Below are 25,815 nucleotides of genomic sequence, written 5' to 3'. Positions count from 1 at the left end.
AACATCAACATCCGTGGGAAGTATATAAAGTTGCTATTATCTCTAATTTTTACTGTCTGCAGTAAGTCTGGGAACGTAACCCCAGCAGATGCGCAGGTCGTACTGCACTTTCATTTGGTATTTAGCTTTTAAAAAATACTTTAGAAATATTTCTCAATGATCAATCCCAAAAGTCATGAAGTCCAAGTGATCTCTAGAAGGTTCAAAATGTTTTGCTTACTTGTGCAAGGCTTGCATTTCCTAGTTTAATTTTACATGATTATGTTATTAATTGTGGATGAACATATTGACCTGCTCTTCTTTTTTATGGTGTAAGAACCTAGCCACCTCCCTTCCGTCTTATTTCTGCCTCTGGAACCCAACTGCTAGTTTGAAAACCTGACAACAGTAGTGGGGAGCTAAGCCTCACAATCTATCAATAAATCAGCCTGCCAGCCTGTCTTGACAAAACCAGGGCACTTGTAACCAGAGATAGCCAAGCGCCAGTGTAAAGTCTGTATGCCACCCCACTGGTGGCACCTAAAGTATGGAGCATTATTTCCAAAAGGGAGTTTCACAGGGCTACAAAGTTTAGAAGCCCTTAATTCTATACCATTCGGAGGGCTACAGGAATAAACAGATAAGTAATTCCTCTGCCACATCTAGTTCTCATGCCACTGGACACTGTAGCTGAATTCTTAACATTCAGCACAAAGGCATCACTAGGGTTGGTGTCCACCAGTGCGATAAGTCATGGTGTCACCCTTCTCCCTTTGACCTCCTCTTATACCACTCCATACAGAATTCTTAGTAACATTTTTGTACTAACATTGCCCATTAATCATAATTCCAGTACAGTCAACCTTCCGCATCCACCGATTCTTTATCCACAGCATCCACGACTTGAAAATATTCCCCAAACATATACGTTCCAAAAAGCAATCCTTGATTTTACCATTTTATATAAGGGATCTTACATACTTTATATATACATAAAACCATTTTACTGTGTCACTGCATTTAACGGGGCTCGAGTATCCCCAGATTTCGGTACCCACAGGGGCTCTTGGAACCAAATCCCAGCAGATACCCAGAGCCCACTCTATATCAATGCATTTAATGGTAATCGTTGTGACACAAACAACTGGCAAAATTAAAATCACACCTTTACATTACAATATCATACAGACAGCCTACGTGAATATTTAGTAAGATGTGATGTTTTTAAAGTGAATTTAAATAGAATTAATTTAAGGCCTCTCCTTTCTCCTCCCACTGAGCCTCGCCCCACTCACCCCATCTCTTGCACTGAGCTCCATTGTTTTAAAGGGATGAATGTTACAGCATGTTTCCTCCAAAAGATGCTTGGGAAACACTGGCACCCCGAAAGTGTCACCAGGTGCAGCCGGTCCCCTGTGAGACACCCTTGGTAATGGGGAGGGGAGGGAAATCGGGGCTGCTTTGGGGCTAAAATACTCTGGTGGCATCCCAGAGTTTGCTGGGTAGTGTAGTCCCACCCTAGCAAGAAGAGTTTAAAGAATGCTTGGGTCTCCCGCTTGTCTCTCGCCACCCTCAACATCCGTCTCCTCTGACTCAATGCCCTCCAGAGGTGTTGCATAGCAAGTTCCTTTGTCCCCCTTGCTAGGATTGTTGGGATGATGGGAACTGTAATCCAAGACACCTGGAGGGCATCAAACTGGGGAAGCCTGCTTGACATCCTCACCACGCAGTCTTCTAGAAAAGTGAATGGGAGAGCCTGAATGTCGGCAGTACTTACTTTTTCCACCTCGTCACTCCAAAGCTGTGGGGGCCACAGAGCAAACAGGAAAGGAGGAAGTCAGCATTGGAAGACATCAAAGAGCCACATTCCACAATGAAACAGCCGTTGGGTGGTGGAGGCACATCACAGGACACCATCAGGTTAACTCCAGGACACCTGTCCCCCATCGAAGACAGCCAGAGAGCCAAGCATTGCCGGAGGCACGGGAACGGACTGAAAAAATCCCTCCATTGCAAAAGGGTCTCCCGGGAATGCTAACACTACTAAAAACAATTCATGTGATTTTCATATTAGCAAAGGTACTTGCGGATTTATTGATTTTTATTAGCAATGGGAATGGTCCAGCTGGGAAGTCCCCAATTTATGTGAAGTTATGAATATATTCTTTAGTATATTGGATTATCTGTACTGCCTATTCTGTTTTGTTTTGTATTATGTCTCTCTGTGTGTGTGTGTGTGTGTGTGTGTGTGTGTGTGTGTGTGTGTGTGTAGCGGGAGGGTTAATTGTACTTTAATAGTGTATTTTAGTCATTTATATTACTGAATAGTTTTAAATGTTTTATTCTGTAACTGTAAAGTGCCATGAACATGGACGGCGCCATATGAACAACTACTACGACGACTACTACTAAACAACCGCTGCACACCGAAATTGAATTCCTATGGATTAAGATCTTTGGAGGAGGGCTTTCTCTCGGCCCCACCACCATCACAGGGAATGAGACACAGAGTGATGTGCTTGGGGTAATGTCCCTCCGCTACAACTTTTGAACAATCAATCCGGGATACAGCAAGGCTCTCTGCTTGTCTTACCTGGGATCTGGCTCAGAGGTTATGGAAACAAACATAAAATGCAATCCACACGGTGTGCAACAAATGCAAGTACAGGCAAGAAGGAGGAAAAATAAATATTCAAACTTTCCAGAGGGGATTTTGGCATTTCTTTCCCACAGCAGACCATTCTTCCAGCCCAGTCCAACACAGGCTGAGTTGCAAAAACAGAGACAGATCTTACAGGGTCGAATGAGATGGTTGTAAGACAGGGATTCTAGTGCGGGGGGAAACCAAACAGATAATATATTATTATTTAACAAAGAAAAAATATCAGGTACCTGGTTCCAATTCACAAGGGCTGCATCTGCACTGCTGAATTAATGCAGCTTGCCCAGGATGACCAGAAATCCTCTTTTCCCAGGACATGTCCTACATTTCAGCCTTCTGTACATTTCACAATGTCCTCCATTTTGAGCATGACTAAGAAGCATGCATTTATATTTATAATAGTATTTTCAAGCTTTTATTTGGTAATGATCTACATTTTTTTTCGAATGTCCTACATTTTGCAGTTTTTCATTGTCCTCCTTTACAGACAGGACATTTGGTCACCCTAAGTTTGACACTGCTTTAACTGCCATAGCTGTTTGCTGGGGGTGCCAAAGCTCTCTGATTGCGAAGGCAACACATCACACAAAACTATAAATCCCAGAATTCCACAGCATTGAGCCATGGCAGTTAAAGTGGTGTGAAACTACATTATTTCTGCAATACAGATGCAGTCAAGGATGCTTTGGCAGCAACAATGGAAATGTACAAGAACCAAGCCATCTTTCTTTCCAGCAAACGCAGTCCTAGAACTAAACCCCAGTGGATACCAAGGGCCCACTGTATGTGGCAAGTTGGGAGACAAGTTGAGTAACAATGAAGTGTGGCCAGAGCCTCTGATACACAAAGATGAGTGTGACACGCTGCCTTTTCTCTTTGTAAAAAGCAGCCTGGCAATTTAGTTCTTCTCGCAGTCTCCCTCTGAGCCTCTGCCAAGATTCACAGGGCTCTCCTCCCCAAACCATTTTTGAGATGGTAATCTCACCTCCTCCACCCATCACAAGAGCAAAGGTTGCCAAAGTACAATGGAAAACCCACTCTGGAAAAGAAATGCACAGCTGGGTGCCATTTTTCTTCACCCTTGAATTGAACAGAAGCAAAGCAGCTAGTTGCTTTCACCAAATGCAACCACTAAAAGGGGTTCCCCAAAGATGTGAGGTGAGCCAACACTGATGCCATCTGCCAGGCCTCCAAGCCCCAGGCTGGTGTTCTGTACGCCACACACAACACAACAGCCAGATTACCATAGAGGAAAGTCCTTCTCCACAAGACCCCACTGTTGCAATTATATCACACACACACACACACACTGCTAGGCTGTCCCAAGGCCAGGAGGGCATCAGTATTGCTTCACCAGCAACTGAAGGAGCAAAAGGCAAGGCATTAGCGTTTTCAACATTTTAACGAGAGATGGGACATATCGTGCAACCGGAGGAGGCAGCGGCACAGACCAACTGGTTGAGAAGATGCAATGACAAGAAGATGCGAGGTTGGGCAGGGGGTGATGGTGGCATTCGTCTGCTCTTGTCCACTCACAGCACATCTCTGCCCTTTCAAGGGGTCTGGCAGGTGGGGAGAGACAAGGAGGAGACCAGGGCTTCCAGTAGCAGAACACTACCAGAGATATGGTAGTATCCTGCTAGAAGATCATCTCGTCTCAGTGGCAAAAGGCAAGCCAGTCTCTGTTGCCTTCAGTCTTGCTTTGGGTCTTCACAGGAGAATGGGGAATCAGACAAAGAAATGAGCTATCACAGAGCTGTATCTGAACTTCACTTTCCCTCGCCATTTAAAATTAAGGAGAGAAGCAGGCAGCGATCCTGGAATTGTACAAGGCAGTGTTGCTGCAAAACATGCTGCTATTAAGTTACATCAAAATGGATCCCAGTTGTATCAAAAAAACACTATTCACAATTATAGAATGATAGGAAGATTCCAAGCTGAATGTTCAAATCCTGTCCCTTCACACACATCTTCTTTACACCCATTTGAACATGAGCTTTTGGATCAGGCCCTTTATCCAAAGCAAAGCTTCAATCTCAAGGGGAAATATGCAAGACGGTACAGTCCCTTTCTAGGTCCTAGAAAAGGGAATGCACATCTCTCTCTATCATTAAGATTTGACCTGACAGCAAGAGTAGTCTTCTTTGCCTGTTCATCCTCTGAGAGGTTCTTAGACTATCTTGAGTTGGAGGAGAACTCGCTAACCTCCTTTGTCCTTCCATTCATCTGCCAGGAAGAGAACCTAGACATGAATTAACAGAAGAAGGAGCCCAAACTATATTGCAAAGTGTGATATCATATATCACGAATCACTATAGCATACACCACCATTGCTGAGATCTTGCATGGTCAGATGGAATTATGACAATGGACCTATGTCCTCATAGCTACTTCCACTGATGCCAAACTACCTCTTGAGCCAGGTAGCACCCAACTGAAGGGTTTCCCAATTGCTGCTGATCAGGGAGCTAGGAAATGACTATGGTAGCACTTTCCCTATCATGGAGCACATTGAGACAGGCAGCTGAAGAAACTCCTCGGGGTCTTGCCATGACTGCTTGTCTCAACTTTTTCCATGACTAGGATGATGTTGCAGATGCCCTTTTCCAGTGCCACAATCTGCATTAGCTCAGAAATCCTTGGGTGGGAGCACAACTTGGCTTAAGAGATACGTTTTTGGGGTCACATCCAATCATTAACAACCATAAAGGTGGATCCCAAAAGTTATAAGCATGTAAGTCCAGCTTACAATCTTGTAAGCATTTAACAGGAGGCCAGTCCATATCTTATGAAACAGAAGAAAGAAATTGTCATGCACATCATAACACTACGTGGTGTTAAATCATGACAACAAATGCCAGTACAAATCTGTTTCAACAAAACAAGCAAGTCTTGTATAAGATGGAACATGAAACCTTGGAAGTAGAACAACTGAGACTGGATGTTTTGCTATGTACGTAATACTATGAAAAGGGATCTTGCAGCACCTTTGGGACTAACTGAAAGAGAGAACCTGCTAGCATGAGCTTTCGTACACTTGCACCTACTTCCTCAGATGCATCTTTGCATATTGTATATTATAATCTTGTTCTTTCTATTTTGGAATATACTTTGGGGTCTTTATTGTTCTGCCGATCAGTGTCTCCTTACAGGACCCCTGCACTGAATAAGCACCACGCAAAAAGCATTCCTTGCTTGAGGCTGAACTTAGGTAGAAAAAAAAAGGAGATGGTGGTTAACTACCACTGATTTCTAGTTATGTTCAGCTCACCTGCACCCTGGGAATATGCAACACCCCTATCCAGCATCTCTGTCTAACACGTCTGTGTATAACTGAGTCGGGATTGCTATTCTGAATAGCTGCCATCACGTTAAAATGTTGAAAACAGGATTAATGTGAGGTCCAGGATGAGAGAAGAGGAGGAGGTGGCAAGAAGAGGAAAGACAGGTTAGAGCACAAATATCTAAGACGAGGGAGACGATTGATCTTACCGCTGATGCGCTGGCGGAGAGAATGTAATTACGTGGTCTAGTCTCGTTAAAATCAGGCACAGCCTATGGAGGGGGAATAGAATTTCACATACAGATCATGCAGAAGGGTCATGAGAGGTGTGGAGCCCTGGCAGGTAGGATGGGACACACAAAGACCTCCTTGTGAGGAGCACAAAAGGCTTCGCTACAGCTCAAGCTGAGGGAGATACCCAAAATTAAGGTCATCAGAGAGAGGTTCTTGGACCAACTGAACATGTAGCCCAGGGGACCCTTCACACTACACAAATATAGCACTATGATTCCACTTTAACAGCCTTAATTCCATCCTATGAGATCCTGGGATTTGTAGTGGAGAGAGGAGTGCTTAGATTTCTAAGCCAGAAGGATCTTGTGCATCTCTAAATTACAAATTCCAGGATGATTATGATTACGATTGTATTTTTATATCCTACCTTTTTCCCAGATTGGGATTCAAAGAAGCTTACAGCAACTAACAAACATTGTTCAAAATCCATAAAATGGAACCACGGCAGTTAAAATGAAATAATTATCTACTGTGAATGGGCACCGGGGCAACCTACACTGACTGGCTGCTTCTGTTTCTTAAGAGTTATCCCCCTAAACAAACAAACAACAACACAGGTGCCACGATTACCTTTTAGACAAAAAAATTCTATCCACTAAGCTATTCCCTATTTCTGTACCAAGTGTGCCACGTGAGAAGGGCTGTGTGTATTGAAAGCCATGGAAAACCCAAAGCATCACTGTCAGAAATACACATGCAAATACAGAAGTTGTTTTGTTGTAGGCTAATTTGGCACTGTTTCCTCTACTGCAAAGTTTGGAGAGCAAATAGGACATGAATGAGACGTGGCAAGCAAAACAAAAAGGACTTAAGCTGATCCCCATACTCTAAACTACATTGAAAAACTGTCAAAAAGGTGTGTGTGTGTGTGTGTGTGTGAGAGAGAGAGAGAGAGAGAGAGAGAGAGAACGAACTCTGGACATTGGCCAGAGGCCTTTGGAGGAAAGGAATGCAAAGGATAAGAGAATGAAATAATACAGGGACAGAGATGGGTAGGTAGTAGCAAACCATTAAAAAACAGGCACACAAGGCATTTAAGCCATACCCATGACCAAAGCTATATCCATTCAGTTTCATCTTCTCAGCCCATTCTTGGTTCTCAGAAAGTCATATTCTGCAACCACGAATGCTCAAAACTTGGTAAACAACAACAACAACAACAACAACAACACATCAAGATCTAAATTCTGCATCAGATGCCAGCATTGTGATTGCTGGAGCAACCTCATGTGTGTGTTTTCTAAATTAAATTTAGCAACAGAAACCAGTACTAAAACTAGAATGACAGCAAATAAGGCATCTACACACTCTTAAAACTTTGCAATGAGTAAAGGAAACAAGCCAACACACTGCAATACATCACAAAAATTATGAAGTGAGATCTACGTAGGTCGGTGCTTTCTGAACCATCTGATGTCAGGGACTGGCAGGGTCCCCCACCGCCATCATGCCAGAGACTGGCACCATATATGTGCGCACTTACTATTCCTGCTTCTTTCTTTCCTAAAAACTCTCCAGGGACTAGCAGAGCTCACAGAATGTCACTGATCCTTGGACCTCCACTTTGAGTAGCACTGAACTAGATGGTATTAACATTTGCTACTGTGTAGGTAACCTTTTGGGCACACACATTCATGTATCCCTGCAATCTGAGCCTCCGCAGGTATACCAAGCTACCTGGAAAATGGCCAGGTAGAGCTCATGCCTGTAATAAAATTAACACAAGAAAGTGACTGTACACTCAGTGGCTCCTGAACATGTACGATAGTCTAACACTAGCACCAAATTGCGATACTTAGGCCTGCAAGACTACTCCTGACTCCTTTTTTTCTCCCCCATGTCAGTGTAATAAACCTCAGGATGCTAAAAGGCCAAATTGAACTTTTTGTGGTAGAGATTGGCACAATGTTTTTATGCAGTACCATTTTCAGTAATGTATGCATTATGTTCAAGGATTACTTTCTAACATCAATGGTGATGATCTTCCAGACAGCATCACTTTGTCAAACGTTAGACAGAATAATCCTACGCATCTCCACTCAGAGTTAAATTCAGTTGTGCTCGACTGGAGTTATTCCCAGTAACAAGGTCAATCCTGAATTGACAGTTATCTAGGAAGATGGTTTTTGAAATAGTTTAACAATGAATCAAGCGCTATTAAACTTGTGCATTTTGTAAAGGCAAGTCCTAGAAATTCCTAGAGAGGTGTTTTCTCAGGTAAAATAAAGTGTTTTTATTAGCATTTCCCCCTGCTTTCATAGGGCCCTGCACCCTTAACTCTAGCAAATGTGGAGGGCCCTTGTACTCTTCTTTTTTTATGGTGGAGGAACCAATTATTCTTTTTTTTAATGTTATTGCTACCTTTGGTACTCAATTTTCTATTAAAGATGTCATGTCGAAGAACACGTCGACTTCATTAACCGAGACATCCCTACACTATTATCGGGGGATAAAGGTCATAATGCAGCCTTTCATGAGAAGCCCCCCAACCACAGAGCTTACATTCAAGTAAGACTAAGAGGCAGCTTTACACAAACTTGCAAGAATTGCTCAGTAGGTGTGATTTGAGCAGCAGCATCCTCATTCATGACACCAGCATATCACCAAAGAAAGCAAGCTGTCACCTTCTCTGCATCTTGACTTTATTTTTCTAGAGGTTTTCTATTTTGATAGCCTCTTTGGCCTTGGACACAGAGGTGCCAAAGCACCCACCATAACTGTTCTAGCAAAGTCGCAACTACAGAAGAAACACACTGGTAGTTGTGATGTGTAAGCAGCGATCAAAAGTAGGGTTGCCATTTGTCCTGGAAAACCTAGAAAATCTATAAATCTATAAATAAAGGTTAATAATAATAATAATAATAATAATAATAATAATCCCAGATTGAAGGGCCTAAAAAATGTCACATCTGGCTAGGCCAGATGAAGCACAGATTTCTGGAGAGGAGGAAGGAAAGGAGGCAGAGATGGCCTTGTGTTGTGCTGTGAATGTGTCAGCGGCTTGACCTAGGGCTAAGCAGCATGATGCAACTTTACTCGAGAGAGTAAAAGGAGTCCCTTTACTCTCTGGGGCTGCTTAAAAGCCTCCTTCTCTTCACCCCAGCTAGTGGTAAAAAGAATAAGAGAGCTCTTAGGTAGATACTGGCACTGAGGTAGAAACATAATGGTAGAAAAAGTGCAACGATTAACGTGTTGTATTTGCATGCTCAGAACGCAAATTAACAATATGCATAACTATAATAATTTGCATAATATGCAAATTAGATGCCCAGATATGAGGGATAAGCCTAATGACAACCCTAATCAAAAGACAACATGGAAGAAAGGAGGTCTGTTTTCCTCCAGTGATCTGGGAGAAAGAGACAGTGTTCTGGTGCTCAAGGGTACATGGGATAGCACTGCAAGCATACACTCAGGCATGCCTCTTTTCAGAGGATCGAGCCAAACACACTATTTCTAGCTGGAGACGCACAGCATCCTATTTTTAGCTGGACACATATCATACAGTCCATATACCAGCTTCCACCAGGGCTGTGTGTACTTAAACCATCAAAATTTCTGCATGTATTCTATTCATTTTGCATCATTTATCTTTCAGTGATGTGCACGGTACTTTCATTTTCCATCATTTATCTTTCGCTTGGGAATCCCAGCCCCTGGCACTTCTTTTCTTTTTCAGCTCCTTGAGCTTTCAGCCACATCTTTGCTAGTATATTGTTGCATTCAGCATTGGGCACCTGAATTTCATATAATTCATAATCGAAAAGTCAGATTCTGTACCCACTGAAGGTATACACACGGCCCTGCCTGTGACATCCCCATCTTTTTAACCCCCCCCAAAAGCTGCCTCTAGAGCAAGACTTCCAAGTGGTATATGAAATGGAAACAACCGCACACTCGCAACATGTGCAGCAGCCACAGCCAGCCAGCTGTTTCCATTGTGGGTAGGGCACTGCCGACCCCCTGCGCAGCACATGGAAGTGTGAAATGTCTTTGCTGGACAAAATGGGTCCTTTAAAAGGAAAAAAATAAATAAAAATAGAGTTTCTTCAGATGGTAGAGAAACAGTGAGAAGCATCGCAGACCAAAAGGCACAGCACTATTAACGCAGGTAATACTCACATCTCCCTCACACTGAGCAAAATTAACAGAAAACAAAAAGACAGAACAAAACAAAGAGGTTAGTGGACAAAACAGCAGCAACATGAAGGATAAGAAATTTCAGATGTTAGGAGGTGTTGAGGAACTGCAAGGGGAAACAACGCAGGAGTAAACCCAGGTGAAAAAAACACAAGTTGCTTTGGTCAACGTAGGGAAAGTCAAAGCTACAGGTGGAATTCTGCAATGGAGGAGGAAGATGGGTGAAGGGTAGTGGCATCACTAGGGTGTCTTGACCTCCTCCCATACCACACCATAAAGAATCCTTAGTAATGTTTTTTGTACAATCAGCCCTCCATATCCATGGATTATTCATCAACAGATTGAACCGTCCATGGTGTGAAAATATTTTTAAAAAATACCTTCCAAAGCAAACCTTGATTTTGTCATTTTATGTAAGGGAAACCATTTTACTATGCCATTGTATTTAATGGGACTTGAGCATCCATGGATTTTGGTATCCGTGGGAGATCCTGGAACCAAACCCTAGCAGGTACCAAAGGCCCGCTGTACTAATGTTACTCATGAATTGCAATTCCAGTGTATCATTGAATGTAATGGCAAGAGGGACATAAACAACTAGCAAAATTAAAAGTATACCTTTAAATTACAATATCATGCACACTGCCTAATTTCTCCTCCCACTGAGCCTCACCCAACTCACCCCATCTCTTCCACTGCATTCTAATGTTTTAAAGGGATACAGGTGAATGCCCACAGCCTGTTTCTGCCAAAAGGCAAACATTTGGAAAGGAGTAGTGACACTTCTCTTAGGGTGTCACCTGGTGTGGTCTGAACCCCTTGCACCCACCTAGTGAAGGAGATATGTTTGATTCAATCCCTTTCAACTAAGGAGGGGCATAAAGGAGGATGAGTAGAGAAATGACAGCAAGCAGATTTAGAAAGGTGAAGGGAACTGGAAACACAAGGGAAGTTAATAAATTAAAGGAGCCCTTTTCAGGTTCTAGACCAGGTGAAAAGGTATGATATGAAATGCGTTCATACAGTGGGATCAGTGTCCTGCCTTTCAGCAGGGATTGCAAAAACTGGGGATTTATAACTCTCAGATTCTGTTTAGTTACAACTCTGAGATGTACACTATATATATTATTGCATATTATATATATGCAATATTCCCAAATCTGATAAAAACCTAAAAGGTTTCTGGTACCAAATATTTTGGATAAAGGAGACTCAACCAGGGCTTTCTCTGCAATAGTACCCTAAGTGTGGAACTCCATCATAAGGGGCTCCAGTTTGCTCCATCACTATTAAAGATGTCCACAACCATATTGTTTCCCTGCTCTTTGGTCCCTGAAACCAGATTTAGGGTTTGCTTTGGAAAACTTGTTTTTAATTTACTCTCAAAGAATGGCTTTAAAAAAAACAAAACAAAACACTGGTCTATTCCCCAAAAATCTACTTTTAAATGATGTTTTTAGCTGTTACGCTGTTGTCTTGGGAACACTGGCAGGCAAAGAGGTGATACACAAATGCTTATGATGAACAGAGCAGATTGACTGGCATGAAGTCATTGGGATGGTCACCAATGCCATGCAAACAGATTGCCCCAAAGGGAGCCAGACAACATGGCTTGAGGACCCAACAGCTTTCCTTTCAAAGGAAAGGCTATGTATCCCTTTGTTCTCTCTCAAACCTATTAATGTAAGTAATAGCCATATCAAGGGGGAAAGGTGGGGAAGGATTAATAACAACTGCAAGCCCCATCTCTCCACTACAGTGATTTCAGTTAGTCTTTCACAAACAGCAGAAGGGGAGGGGAATACAAAAGAATACAGTAAGAAAATCCAGGCCATCTCTGTCCCTCTTGTTACTCAAGCTCTGACTTTATGGTTCCTCCAGATGTTACTGCACTCTAAACATCAGTCCTGACCAGTGTAATTGTTAGGCATAATGGAGTTATAATCCATCAACATCTTGGAGAGCCAGTGATCTCATACTTCTGTTTTGTGGACATATATAAGGAGGGGATATGGGATCCCCTGCAGGCTGCATCCCTATATTCAATTGCCAAATATTTAGGATGGGGAAGGAATGACCCAGAGGCTGTGCTAAAAAGATAGATAACCATCCCTGCCTTCACTGTAGCAGAGGAACTACCAGTTCGTCTGTATACAGGATTTGAGAAAGATGCAAAGGTGCCTGTATTGTATCCCGAAAGAGAGTAGAGAAGGGGTAAGCCATTACACTGAGCAGAGCATGGGCCTTATGGTGTAACTGGCAGAAATGGGCCCAATTCTAACTGTAAGCAAAGGTGGCAGATCTTGAGACATCCTTAAGGATGGCCTGTGTGTGTGTGGTTTCTAAGCTTTGGTCCTCCAAATGCTGGCCACATGTTGCCTTCAACTCCCAGAAGCCGTAACCAGCTTGGCCAACCAAAAAGAATTCTAGGAACTGAAGTACAAAACACCCGGAGAACTAATGTTCGGGAACAACTGATAGATTAGATAGATAGATAGATAGATAGATAGATAGATAGATAGATGTAAAGAGAAACAGGGCAGCCATGGCATAGTGGAGATCAGGGTTCAATTCCCTGCTTGGCTATGGAAACCCAATGGGTGACCTTGGGTGGATGACACTTCAGCCCCAGAAAATTCTGTGATAGATTTGCCTTTGGGTTGCTGTAAGTCAGAAACGACTTGAAGGCAAAGAACAACAACAAAAGAGAAAGAGAGAGGGAGAAAGAGAGAGAAAGAAAGAAAAGCAGAGATCAGCAGCAGTTCTGGGGTTCCAGATGCAATGAAGTCTCGTGGCTAGAGTGTTGGGCTTAGACCAGGGAAAGCTGTGTTCGAATCTCTCAGCCAAGAAGCTCAGCCATCGCTCTTTTTCAGCCTAACCTGCTGTGTGCCTTCAAGTCCCTTTCTGACTTATAGCAACCCTAAGGCAATCCTATCACGGGTTTTTCTTGGCAGATTTTTGCCTTTCCCTTCCTCTGAGGCTGAGAGAATGTGACCTGCCCAAGGACACTCACTGGGTTTCCATTGCTGAGCAGTGACTCCTCACAGAGTCCAACACTCAGTCCACTACATCATGCTAGTTCTCAATCTAATCTACTGGTATGCCACAAAAGTATGAAGAAAACAAAGGGATAGCAGTGGAAGAGAATCACATATGCCCCTTGAATTCTACCAAGGAAGGACAAAATTCAGATTGGAGATGCACACACTCCAATGAGGCAAAAGTAATTGGCAGTTTGTTGTTCTTTAACCATACCCCTAAATGTGCCATTTTCAGAAAAGGGTGTGGTAGGTGTAGACCTTCACATGGGTGTGTGTTTGTGAAAATCCACTAGGAGAGTATGTTATAAAGATCCTATGGAACTGAAAGGGAGCTGCAGAAGAATCGAATTGAACAGAAAAAATATTCCCATATTAGTACCATCCTGGATTTAAGAGGACAGACACCCATAGCTCCTTTGCCAGAGCATTCCTCAAATTGGTTATGGGGCAATCTCAGTTTCATCTCTCACCAGTTAGATCTGGGGCCTCAAATTTTTATATTATACCCACTCCATTCCCAAAAGCAAGCACTAGACTGGGTTTCTCTCTCAACTGGATTGTGAGAGAAAAGAAAATGCACAACTCCATATAAGCTGGTCGCCTACGGTTCTTGCCAAGCACCCTGACTCTGGGTTGGAGGGGTTTTTTTTGGGGGGGGGGGGGGCGCAAGGAAGGAAACAATTCACAGACTCAATAAATGTTCCCCTTCACTAAAGGCACTGCATGGAGTACAGAACAGATTCAGGCCCATGAGAGAGAAAATTAGAGGACATGATAAAACTCATCACATGCACATGAGTAAAGACCAGGTGGGTGGCAAGAACAAGGAGACTACTGGGAGACTGAGGGGGGGTGTGCAGGGGTGGAAGGGGAGAGTTACCGCTGCTTTGGCTTCAGCAGCCTTTGCTTTCTTCAGTCTAGCTTTGCAGGCATCCAGATCCAGGCGGCGGTTCTCCAGGATCCGTCTCTCCTTCTGAAAACAGAGAGAAAGTCATAGAATCACAGAACTGCAGGAGACGCCAAGGGCCATCCATTCTAACATTTCGGGAAACAACCATCCATTCTACAGAAGCTCTTTTGGACAATAAAGAGCAGAAGATATTGGCAGTATAAAGCATATTATCATAGAGTTGGAAGAGACCCCAAAGGCCATCCAATCTAACCCCTTATTGCCAAGACACAAGCAGAGCACTCTCAATAGATGGCCATCCAACCTCTGTTTAAAAACCTCCAAAGCACAGAATCATAGAATGATTGGAAGAGACCTCAAAGGCCATCCATTCTGCCATGCAGGAAGACACAATCACAACACTCCCTACAGATGGCCATCCAGCCTCTGTTTAAAAACCTCCAAAAAAACTCGGAGGCAGCATCTTCCACGGTCAAACAGATTTTACTGTCAAGATGTTGAGCTGGAATCTCTTTGTACACTGGATCCATTTCCCTGTGTCCTAGTCTCTGGAGCAGCAGAAAACAAGCTTGCTCCTCCCTCAAAATGACACCCCTTCAAATATTTAAACATGGCTATCATGTCACCTCTTAATCTTCTCTTCGCCAGGCTAAACATACCCAGCTCCCTAAGCTGCTCCTCAGAGGGCTTGATGGTTTCCAAACATTTCGCCATTTTGGTTGCTCTCCTCTGGACATGCTCCAGCTTGTCATCCCTTCTGAATTGTGGTGCCCAGAACAGGATACAGTTCAGGACACAATTGAGGCCCATAAATGGTTTGGGGAAAAATCTAACACAATCTAACACACTACTGTAGTAATGGTGGTGGCAATGTGTTTTCAAGTCATTTCCCACTTGTGGTGACCCTAAAGAGGAAGGAACTGGCCAAACCACCTCTGAGTCTCCCTTGCCTGTGAAATTCATGGGGTTGCCGTAAATCAACATGTGACTTGAAGGCACATACACACAAGACAGGGGTTGGCAAATGTGGGAGGCTAGGAGGCCACTTTAGGATAGCACACCTCACCACTATACACTTTTTTCTTCCTCCAAATGTCCCCCAAAACATTCCAGGGGCTATTTTCACCAGTATTAAAAACCTCTCCATGCCATTTTAGGGCCAAGAAGCACTTCAAAACAAGAAGTGACTGAAAGCAATCTGCTACTCTCTACTAACTAAACTAACTAACTAAAGTGGTGGTGTCTCCTTCTTTGGAGGTCTTTAAACAGAGGCTGAATAGCCATCTATCGGGGTTACTTTTATTATGAGTTCTTGCATGGCAGGGGGTTGGACTGGATGGCCGTTGTGGTCTCTTCCAACTCTATGATTCTATCATTCTGAGTTGGAGATCTGCACCCAGACTTTCCTCTTGCCTGGCAGTGTGCCCACTAAAACTGGAAAATATTGCACTGTTGTTTCCTCCCTGGGGATGACCCATGCAAAGTGGAAACTCAGGGACATGTCCTGAGATCTAGCAACGTATGGTGAACTGGCTGTCAAGAAAATCCTTGTGTGGCATTTTACGTTCTTTGATTAGCCTGGGGCCAAAGGATACTCCAGAAAAGTAAAATCTACAAAAGCCACATTTGATTCTGCAGGCAGCAGTAGAGTGGCTTGAGTGCTTTGATTTTATCTTTGTCTTTATTTTTATTGTAATCCCCATGGCTCAATAATATGTTTTAAATATATAATGCATGAGCATATACTCCAAACATCTTAATAGTTAAAGCATCATTTGAGTGTATTTTTAAGAACCTAAGTGCTTTCACAAATCGGATTACTGTCCATCTACTCCAGCATCCTTTACAAAAATCGTGGTGAGAGAGCCAACTATTATTGGCCGCTGGCCCATTTTGCTCATCATTTCCATGGCAGGGCATAGATAACCTGTCCATGTCGTTGTCCAACATACCGAAATGGTTCTCCAATCTCCCTCCAGGAAGTTTCGGAAGGGATTCAGGAAGTTGATGGAAGCAGAATGGATGAAGTCACGCTCAGCTCCACCCAAGCGCCGCTCCGTTTCTCCAACTTTGATGAGGGTTTTGCCTAGGAGAAAAACACAGCTGGGTATCAGTCAGATGTTTTGCACATTCCCAGCTAGAGAGAAAACACTAGGCCAGCTCAATTCCTCTAAAGGCAAAGTGTGCCGATGGCCATTAGACCAAGCAGTACCCTCCTACTTTTGATACACTACATTGGTTGCATTGTGGCTGGATCTTGGCCACCACATCCTCACAGGTCTGGGGATGATCAGAATAAGATAGAGCCAATAGCACAAAAAGAAGATTTATAGGCATATGTCAGTTATGAAAGCCTCTGACCAGGGGCATTACTTGGAGTCACCCAGTGAAGTAATTCATGGTGTCACCTTCCACTGACCTTACCAGACCATACAGAATCCTTAGTAATGTTTTTTGTACTAGTGCTATTCATAAATCATAGAATCATAGAGTTGGAAAAGACCTCAAGGGCCATCCAATCCAATCTCCTGCCATGCAGGAAGTCACAATCAATCAATACATAATCAACCATAATGCCAGTATATCACTAAGTATAATGGCGAAAGTTGTGACATCAGCAACTAGCAAAATTGAAATTATTTGGATTATAATATCATACGCAGAGCTTAAACGTATTTGTATGTTTAAATTAACCATATGATGAATCCATTATTGGTTGGAAAGCTATGCTCAAAGAGTTGCCACCAGTGGCTGTGCTTCAAATGGGAAAGAGTTCTGTCCTGGACCTGACACTCTTCAATATTTTTATTAATTATTTAGATGAGGTGGTGGAAGTTATCCTTATTCTCATTCTGTCTGCAACAAGATCTGTTATCCTTATCAAAATTGCAGCAGATGATGCAAAACTGAGAGGGATAGCTAACATATTGGAAGAACTGTGGGCCATAACTTGTCTACCTGCGCTGTAAGATAATCACTTTTAAAGCTTTTTCTAGCCTGCATTCTCTTTTGAAGCTGTCTACAGTTCTTCTCTTAAGACCCCAAAACAGAGTTTCTAAGTGCAGGTCCAAAGGTACGCAATCTTGCGTACCCTTCCCTTCACACGCACACCCATTTCACCCATTGCACTCTTCCTCTGTGGTTGTTTTTACCCACTGCACCAGCCCTGGAGGCATCCGATGGAGCCAAGAATCACCCTGCGATTACAGGAGACAGAGATCATTAACTAAGCCTGGAGGGGCAAAATGGATTTGCAAAGGGGCCCAATGTAATCAAATTGAAAAGCATCAGAGCAGAGAGAATCAGCAAATTGGTATCTGATCGGCTGCAAGTATAAATTACCCAGGTTCTGGCTGCAACAAGATCTGTTATTAATTTTAGGAGAGGAGGGAACAATAAACAGTACCCAGGTCAGAGGCATCACTAGGGGGTGTAGGGGGTGAGGACTGCACCAGGTGACACCCCAGAGGGAGGTGTATACCGAGTGGAGTGGTACACCCAGTAGGACTGGTGTGGATACTGGGTGTCACCTCCCTTTCTTACTTGCCCAGCAGCCACGCCAGATCCTAAATAGGCTGTCTCCCCCAGAAGTGGTCTGGACGGGTGGTGGCCAGCTGGACAGAAGGCAAGCAAGCAAGGCAATAGGAGGGAAGGACAGTCTGTTGCCCCCTCCATAGCCCTTTCTGGCACCCGCACTAGGTGACGCCAACCTCACTGATGCCACTGGCCCAGGTTGTGGCTGCAACAAGATCTGTTATTGATTTTAACAGAGGAGGAAACTGAAAAACAGATAACTCTGCAGATGAACAAAAACTGTAGTGAGTGCGCCTTATGAACACTCCAATAAGGTCCCAAAACAAATCTGGACCAAGAGGGCTGGATTTTTATGCTTCTATAATAAGCCCGATAAGGTAATTTGCATAAAAATCGTAATTTTGCAGACTTTATTACCCTGCTGGTAAAAGATAAGATGGTACCAAAGGGCAGTGAATGACCAGCTCTGAAATGCCTTTGGGATTTTCAAACAAAGCTTTCATTGTCCTATCACCCAGACTCTTTCCAATTTTAGTTGGCATCTCAACTAATCTACTAAGGCAGTTTGATACTACTTTAACTGTCATGGCTCCATGCTCCAGAATTCTGGGATGCATAGTTTGGTGAAGGACTTCAGATTCACCAATAACTTCACTGGTAATGGCGCCTCCTCCCCTCTTCCTGATGCACCATGACACTCTACAATTGAGATATTGGCTAGGAATTTCTGGAGCAGAACAGGAGTGCTCTTTGCACTAAAAATACCCAATGCTCTTCTGGCCAGTGCCCAGATGCACCTCTTTGCAATATACTAACAGGTTTTTCTCTGATTCTAAGTATATGAAGGGGAGTCATATTGAGAATGGAGCAGGCTTGTTTTCTGCTGCTCCAGAGACTATGACCCAGAACAGTGGATGCAAGCTACAGGAAAAGAGATTCCACCTAAATGTTAGTGGAAGACACTCTTTCAGAGAGTGGTGGAGTCTCTTTCTTTGGAGGTTTTTAAACAGAGGCTGGATGGCCATCTGCTGGGGTGCTTTGCTTGTGAATTCCTGCATGGCAGGGGGTTGGACTGGATGGCCCTTGTGGTCTCTCCCAACTCTATAATTCTTAGATTCTCACTCCGTGTCTCTAATTTCCCCCTTTATTTTTCTTAGCTTTCCAACTGCCCACACACAGCCTGCAGCAAACTCAACCCCCCCCCCTGGATTGTCTGAAGGAAGTTGCTGCCATTAAAAACAGGCAGGGAACAGACGTGCATTTATAATTTAGAGATATCATCGGTGCAGGAAGGAAAATTCAGGCAGGGAGCTGTTTTTGCTTGCTTCTTCTTTTTTTAAAAATGAAACAACCATGATACTAGATAGGAAGGCCTGCTCTTAGTTACAGGTGGAGTCTCTGGAGGCCTAACCCAATTCCCCCTTCTGACATTAAAGACACAGCATGAAGGCAGCTGCAGGGTGACCCCCTTCCAGAGAACTGCCAAAGAAGCTAGTAGGAAGAGTACTGTCTAGATGACAAATGTTATTAGCGGAGAAGCATACACAAGCTAGGCAAGTTTGCTTTTGCTTGCGCCTACTGGGAAGGGAAAGATACTGCCCCATCCTCCCTACCTTTGCACTTTGCATCAATTAACATAAGCTGAAGACCAAAGGAGAAAGTGGGAGGAGGAGAGAGAAACTGGGACATTTTAAAAGAAGAAGTGGGATGTCAGAGAACTAATCAGGACTTTCTCTGCCAAATCAGGACGTTGGAGGGGATGTGGTAGTGCGGTTGATTTTCTTTATTTTTTGCCTTTACCTTTGTACTCTGTCCAGTTCAGCACATTTAGTCTAGCTCCTCAGCAAAAACCTGTCCGATGTGGCAGGCCCTGTCAGAAGCAATGCTACTATCAATAGGGGTGTCACTACGAGGGTACAAGGGGTGAGGACCATACCAGGTGACACCAGTGAGGTGGCTGCTCCCATCCGTCTCAAAACACCTCCCAGCTGCTGCCTGCACCAGCCAGGGCATCTCTTCTGCCCACTGGCTTCGGCCACTGATGAGGGTGGAGTGCTGCTGCATACGGGCCTGGCACAGCTGCTAGGCAAAGGAGAAAGGGGACTGACTTGCTTTCTCACTTCCCCAGCAGCTGCACCAATCCTGGAATGAGCAAAAGCAATATCACATCTTATCAACAGCTGCTGGTGGTAGGTGTGATTCCTTCTGGGTCTGGCAGGGCTGCTGGGTGAGCAGTCATGCCCGACTAGGAACAGGCTGCTAGTGGCAGCAACAATGCATCTCTACCATAGCAAAGGCAGTCTAGATGGTGAACAGGGGTGGTCGTGGTGTGTGCCAGCTAGGCAGCCAGGGTTTGTGTGTGTTACAGCATGTGTAACCATACAGGGTTGCCATCAACCCTAGTGACACCACTGAGTATCAGCATAGCTATTCACAGGAATATATGATCTCACCACTACAGAAAGGTAGCACCAAAGTGGGCTTTTCTTTAGCCAGCCTTTTTACAGCAACTACCCAGGCTCTGTCTCAAGCCCCTCTGCCCACACCAGAGAATTCAAGGCAAGGGAGAAGGAACCACAACAGAACTCCCCCTTTTTCTTTTCTTTTTTTGCCTTCTGTCAGAGCCTCATGAAAGATTAAACAATCTCTATGACTCACCATATGGTGACGTTGGACCAAAATCATTGGCTGCCTCCAACATGTACTGTGCCAGGAGCTCTCCATTCGTGACTCGAGACGGAACCTTCCTGTCTAGCTTCTCGTAGAGGAACTCTTCAACTCTGGCACCTGGAAGATGAGATGGCATTGGAAACTCAATGTGTGGATGGGTGGGTGTCTATATTTTTATTTTATTTTATTTTACTTTCTGTCTTTCTCCCAGAAGACCCACGGTGACTCAAAACAGTGATTGATGAGATCCAAGTCTAAACACAAAATTTATTTATCTTTTCTATTCACCTTATACACATACCCTGAAGATAATTTTATTAATTTTATGAACAGTTTTGTGCATGAAACCAAATTTGTGTACACTGAACCATCAGAAAGCAAAAGTGTTACTCTCAGTCACCTGTGTGGACAAACTAAGATTTTGGAGTATTTTGGGTTTCAGTATTCTGGATAAGGGAGACTAAATCTGTATTTACATAGAAGTACATAATAATGTATTTTGGAGATGGGACTCAAATCTAAAGACAAAATTCATCTGTTTCCAATATATTGTTTACACATAGTTGTTGTTGTGTGCCTTGAAGTCGTTTCCAATTTATGGCAATCTTGAAGGTACTTTTATAGAAATTTTGAAATAATTTTGTTCATGAACCAAAGATTGTACAATGAACCATCAGAAAGCAAAGGTGTCACTATCTCAGCCACCCATGAAAATGTTTTGGGTTTTAGAGTATTTCAGAATTCCAGATATGGGAGACTCAACCTGCATTATTGTTGTTATCAGTTTTTTGTATAGTGCTGTAGACCTCTCTGCATTCAATAGTTGTGAAGTAAATGCATAAAATAAATATAGTCGCCCCTCTGTTTTCACAGGGATCCATTCTGGACACACACACAAACCCCTGCGGAAATGGGAAACCACCAATCCTGGAGTCACTATTGATTCTAATGGTGGCGTGTTCCTACACACTCCTTGGGTGCATGGTCCATTGTGTTGCCCTCTGTTTGCCTCTCACATGTTTCTGAGTGACGCAGATTTCAAATCCGCAAAAACGGAGGGGAAACTGTACATAGGTCTGAACCTACCTGGTTAGTCCAACCTCGGTTACACCTTTTGAATCACTTGTTGAAATTTAAGTCAATACACAGATTCCTTTGATTCAACTCTAATCAGGTCCTAACAACAGCATTTAGGCTTTCTTGTCTAGCTTAGCTCCCAAACGCATAGGATTAATCAACATTTCTCTAATTGTCTAATAGTCCAAATAGAGGCATCAAATCAATGAATTGCTTCCAGAAGAAAAAAAAAACACCAATGGCTTACTCGGGTTTGGCTGCAGCAGAACCTCTGTCTGGCGCAGGATCTTCTCTGTCCAGTTCTTGGTGCTGTCTGCCCGGGCCAGAAGGTTTTCAAAGTGGGCATCCAATTCGGTCTTCTCAGCCTGGCCTAGCTTCTCTTCTGTGAACTGCAGAGGGAAAGAAGGAGAATAACACTGGATGATTTTTATGTAGAGAGATCTTGGAGCACCTCTGAGACACACTGAAAGAAAGAAGTTGGCAGCATGAGCTTTTGTAGACTTAAATCTATTTCCTCAGATGCATTTGGATCTGAGGAAGAAACACATCTGAGAAAGCAGACTTAAGTCTATGTAAGCTCATGCTTTTATGCATGGAAGTGATGGAATGTAATAAACCTACTCTGTGTTTGAAAAAAGAATCTAGAAGTACCTTTCAGACAAGCTAACATATTTTAGCATAAGCTTTTGTAGATTTTAACCCAATTCTTCAGAGTCATCAATGAGGTCTAGTATTCAAGCAAGTATTAACACGGTTATATAGTTGTACAAGTGGGATCGGAGTGTAAGAAAACATGTCCAAACCCAGATAACTAGCAGGAGGTTTTGTTGTTGTTGTTGTGTGCCTTCAAGTCATTTACGACTTATGATGACTTTAAGGTGGAACTATCATGGGTTTTTCTTGGAAGAATTTGTTTGCCTTTTCCTCCCTCTGAGGCCGAGAGAGTGTAAATTGCCTAAGATCACCCAATGGACTTCCATTACTAAGTGGGGATTCAAACCCTAGCCTCCAGAGTCCCAGTCCAATGCTCAAACCACTACACCATGCAAGAGTACAGAAGCATCGATGACAATAATCTTTCTAGATACAGCTATCCATTCTGCAGAAGCTCTTCTATCAAGAACAGAAGATGCTGTCAGTATATTTGTGGTTAATTAGCTTTTAGGTCAGTCAATACCACTTTGCTTCATAAAAGATAACACCAAGAATGTGTAGGTGTCCCGACAATATTACTCAAGTGGCAAATGCACAATTGTGCAAGTATTCTGCAGTCAAGTGACAGTGAAACCGAAGATGGCCCAGTGACCTCAGTAGAAGAAAGTCAATATTCTATTTGAAGCAGGTAAGTGAGCATTGCCGTGCAAAACCTGCCTGGTGTGTTATAACTAAGTTCTTCAGTGTCTTTACCCCTGAAGATGTGGTTGAACTGGAGTTCCCAGCATTGCTCACCATCAACTGTGGCTTACAGGAGCTGCAGTCTAACATCATCTACAGAGATGCAATTCTCATCATTAATGATGCAAGGAAAGTACAGGTTATAATTAAAAAGTTAAATGCCAGCACACTCATCGTCTAATGCCTATGTAAATGACTTTATCATACCCTGGTTTTAAACCACAATTCTAACAAGAGAATAGCATCTTTGGCAATACCTACAGCACGATGTTACCTCCGACCCATTGATGCTGTGCCTCTGAAACGTTGGACCACACCTTTTCATAGACAGGGTATACCCGTCGATAAGCATCCAACTGCACTGTCTCCCCATTATTCCACTGATGTAATATTGCTTCCATAGAGTCTCGATATTTGGAAATGAGGTGATCTCCTCCTTTTCCCTTTGCTATTTCCAAGCTGCCTGTTTTCTCCCCTACACACAGGCCAAAAGCCCATGCCCCTCAAGCCTCTTATTCTCCCGTTGGGACAATGCAAGCCAAAACCCCAGGGTCAGGATTGGGCCAGATCCTAGCAGACTGGGTGTGGATCTGGCCTAATCACAGGGTAAACAAACCTTAATGTGGCTCAGTTTGACTCCTGTTTTGCCATGAATATTTATGAGTAAATATAAGTAAAATCAGCTTGCTACATCAAACCTGACTCTAGGTACAGCGCTGTGAGAAAAAATCCAGTCAATTTCCTGGAACACTGTCATCATTAAGTGCAAAGACATGGAAAACTCATTTATTTCAGAAGGGCAGGGAAGACAACAGAACACAATTTTGTCAAGCCTTCTCCTATCTATGACTGGACTTCTTTCCAATGATCTGCTGCCATTTTGCTTCTTCACAAAATGGCACGCAGAAACATTTCGCAGATGAAAACTGGGACCAAGCAACATCAGAGTGTGGTCAAGATGGCAAAAGTTATGAATGAGGAAGAAAACACTACTGCAGCAGTTTGCTTTTGAATGACAATTCTGCCTTTTCCTCTCCCGTCTGCTGAATTAATAGACCGCAAACTACTTTTGTACTTTAAACTCCATTTGCAAGAACTGAAGTAAGCTGAGGACAAAGGGGAACAAAATGTGAGAGGAGAAAGAAACCGGGACATCTTAAAAGAAGCAGAAGAAGTGGGATGACAGAGGAGTAATCTGGAATGTGGCTGTCAAATTAGAACAGTTGAAAGATAAGGCTCCTCAAAATATACATTTAAAACATAGAGGGATCTATGTACTGCTGTAAAACTAGTCTCTATAGAATTCTAGAGTTCAAAGAGACTCCAAGAGTCATCCAATCCAACCCCATTCTGCCACGGAAGAACACACAATCAAAGTAGTGTTTAAATATATAATACAACAAAAGACAATACCATACAGATATTCAAACCAATTGTCTGAGAGCAGAGAGAGGGAAAGTCTAGGGACTGCAACTGCCATCAATCCTAGAAAGCATAGCTATCTGATAGAAGGGAGTAGCTAGAGCTGATGGGACTTCAATGTCTTAACATCCTCCCTCCTGAGATAAGTATTGGAGAATGAAAGAATTTCAATGGGAGGAAAACAGTTCCAAAAATGCAAAGCACTCAAAACTAAATTCTTGTTTCCCCCCAATAAAACTTCTCTAATCCTTAAAGGATGAAAATCTAGGTTCTGAGAACACACAGGAACCAACAAGCAAATCCAGTTTGCCATATATTTCCAGTTTGTTCTGCTTCTCCATTGTTCAAAGATTTTGCTGGAGCTTCAGATCTAAGCTGCGTGTACATATAGGGTTTTTCAGAAGACTACAGAGAAAGAAGTTATCATGACCCAATCTTGTGTCAAACATGGGGAAGTAACAACAGAAGAATGAAGGGAGTGACGGCGAAGGTTGTCACATTCCCAGAAAAACATTGTGTAGATTGCTACTAAGGCTATAAATATTGCCCACTGTTTCCATTGCCTGTTGCTGCTGTTGTGTACCTTCAAGCCATTTTTGACTTATGGCAACCCTAAAGCAAACCTATCATGGGGTTTTCTTGGCAAGATTGGTTCAGAGGAGGTTTGCCCTTGAGGCTGAGAGAGTGTGACCTGTCCAAGGCCACCCAGTGGGTTTCATGAATGAGCTGGGAATCGAACCCTGGTCTCCAGAGTTGTAGTCCAACGCTCAAACCACAACGTCACATTGGCTCATTGTCTAGGAGTGGTCAAATTGTAGACCATGGGCCACATGAAGACTCCAAAGTTGCCTCCAAATGTTGTCTAGGTGCTTTGAGCCCCTCGGCCATTTTAGACCAAGGTATTTTTACTGATTCACCTTGGGCAAGTCACACTCTCTCAGCCTTTGGCAAACACCCTCTGAAGCAACATCCCAAGAAAACCCTGAGATAGATTTCACTTTAAGGTCATCATAAATCGGAAACAGCTTGAAGGGACACAACAAACAAATTTGAGAATAAGAAGTGGCCATTCCCTTTTGTTTAAAAAGGCCTTTTTAATCACAGCCATGACCAATGTGGGCAAAAAAGTAACTTGCTTCCAGATTCTTAATGCATGTCAGGATCGGTCCAGGTTGCATTTGCACTACAGGAATAATCCAGTTTGATACCACCTTAACTGCTGTGGCTCAATGCTATGGATTTCTGTAGTTTGTAGTGGCACTAGAGTTCTCTGACAGAGAAGGTTAAATATCTCACAAAACCTCAAATCCATTGAGCCATGGTAGTTAAAGCAGTGTCAAACTGGATTGTTTCGGCAGTGCAGAATCCACAGAGAGTGGATTTCAATGTACTGAATGAAACCAGAGGT

General features: G+C 43.2%; 1 protein-coding gene across 5 annotated transcripts in view; it reads right to left on the bottom strand.

Annotated features, from left to right (window-relative positions):
- Window positions 1-25,815, bottom strand: part of SH3GLB2 (SH3 domain containing GRB2 like, endophilin B2) — a 48,553-nt gene that overhangs the window by 6,425 nt on the left and 16,313 nt on the right. For 2 of the 5 annotated variants that reach the window (XM_089535157.1, XM_089535153.1), the window contains exons 2-7: window positions 21,838-21,979; window positions 20,502-20,630; window positions 16,262-16,395; window positions 14,280-14,372; window positions 6,134-6,196; window positions 1,757-1,780 (exon numbers count right to left, since the gene is read on the bottom strand). In XM_089535157.1, coding sequence (XP_089391283.1) covers window positions 1,757-1,780; window positions 6,134-6,196; window positions 14,280-14,372; window positions 16,262-16,395; window positions 20,502-20,630; window positions 21,838-21,979 — 585 coding nt within the window. The remainder of the gene's footprint in view (window positions 1-1,756; window positions 1,781-6,133; window positions 6,197-14,279; window positions 14,373-16,261; window positions 16,396-20,501; window positions 20,631-21,837; window positions 21,980-25,815) is intronic. The other 3 variants (XM_089535154.1, XM_089535155.1, XM_089535156.1) reach the window with 2 other exon arrangements.

Source organism: Sceloporus occidentalis, unplaced genomic scaffold (genome assembly GCF_023333645.1).
Source record: "Sceloporus occidentalis isolate IW3139 unplaced genomic scaffold, rSceOcc1.0.p SCAF_8, whole genome shotgun sequence".
NCBI classification, from domain to species: domain Eukaryota; kingdom Metazoa; phylum Chordata; class Lepidosauria; order Squamata; family Phrynosomatidae; genus Sceloporus; species Sceloporus occidentalis.
This window is presented reverse-complemented; position numbering and strand designations above follow the sequence as displayed.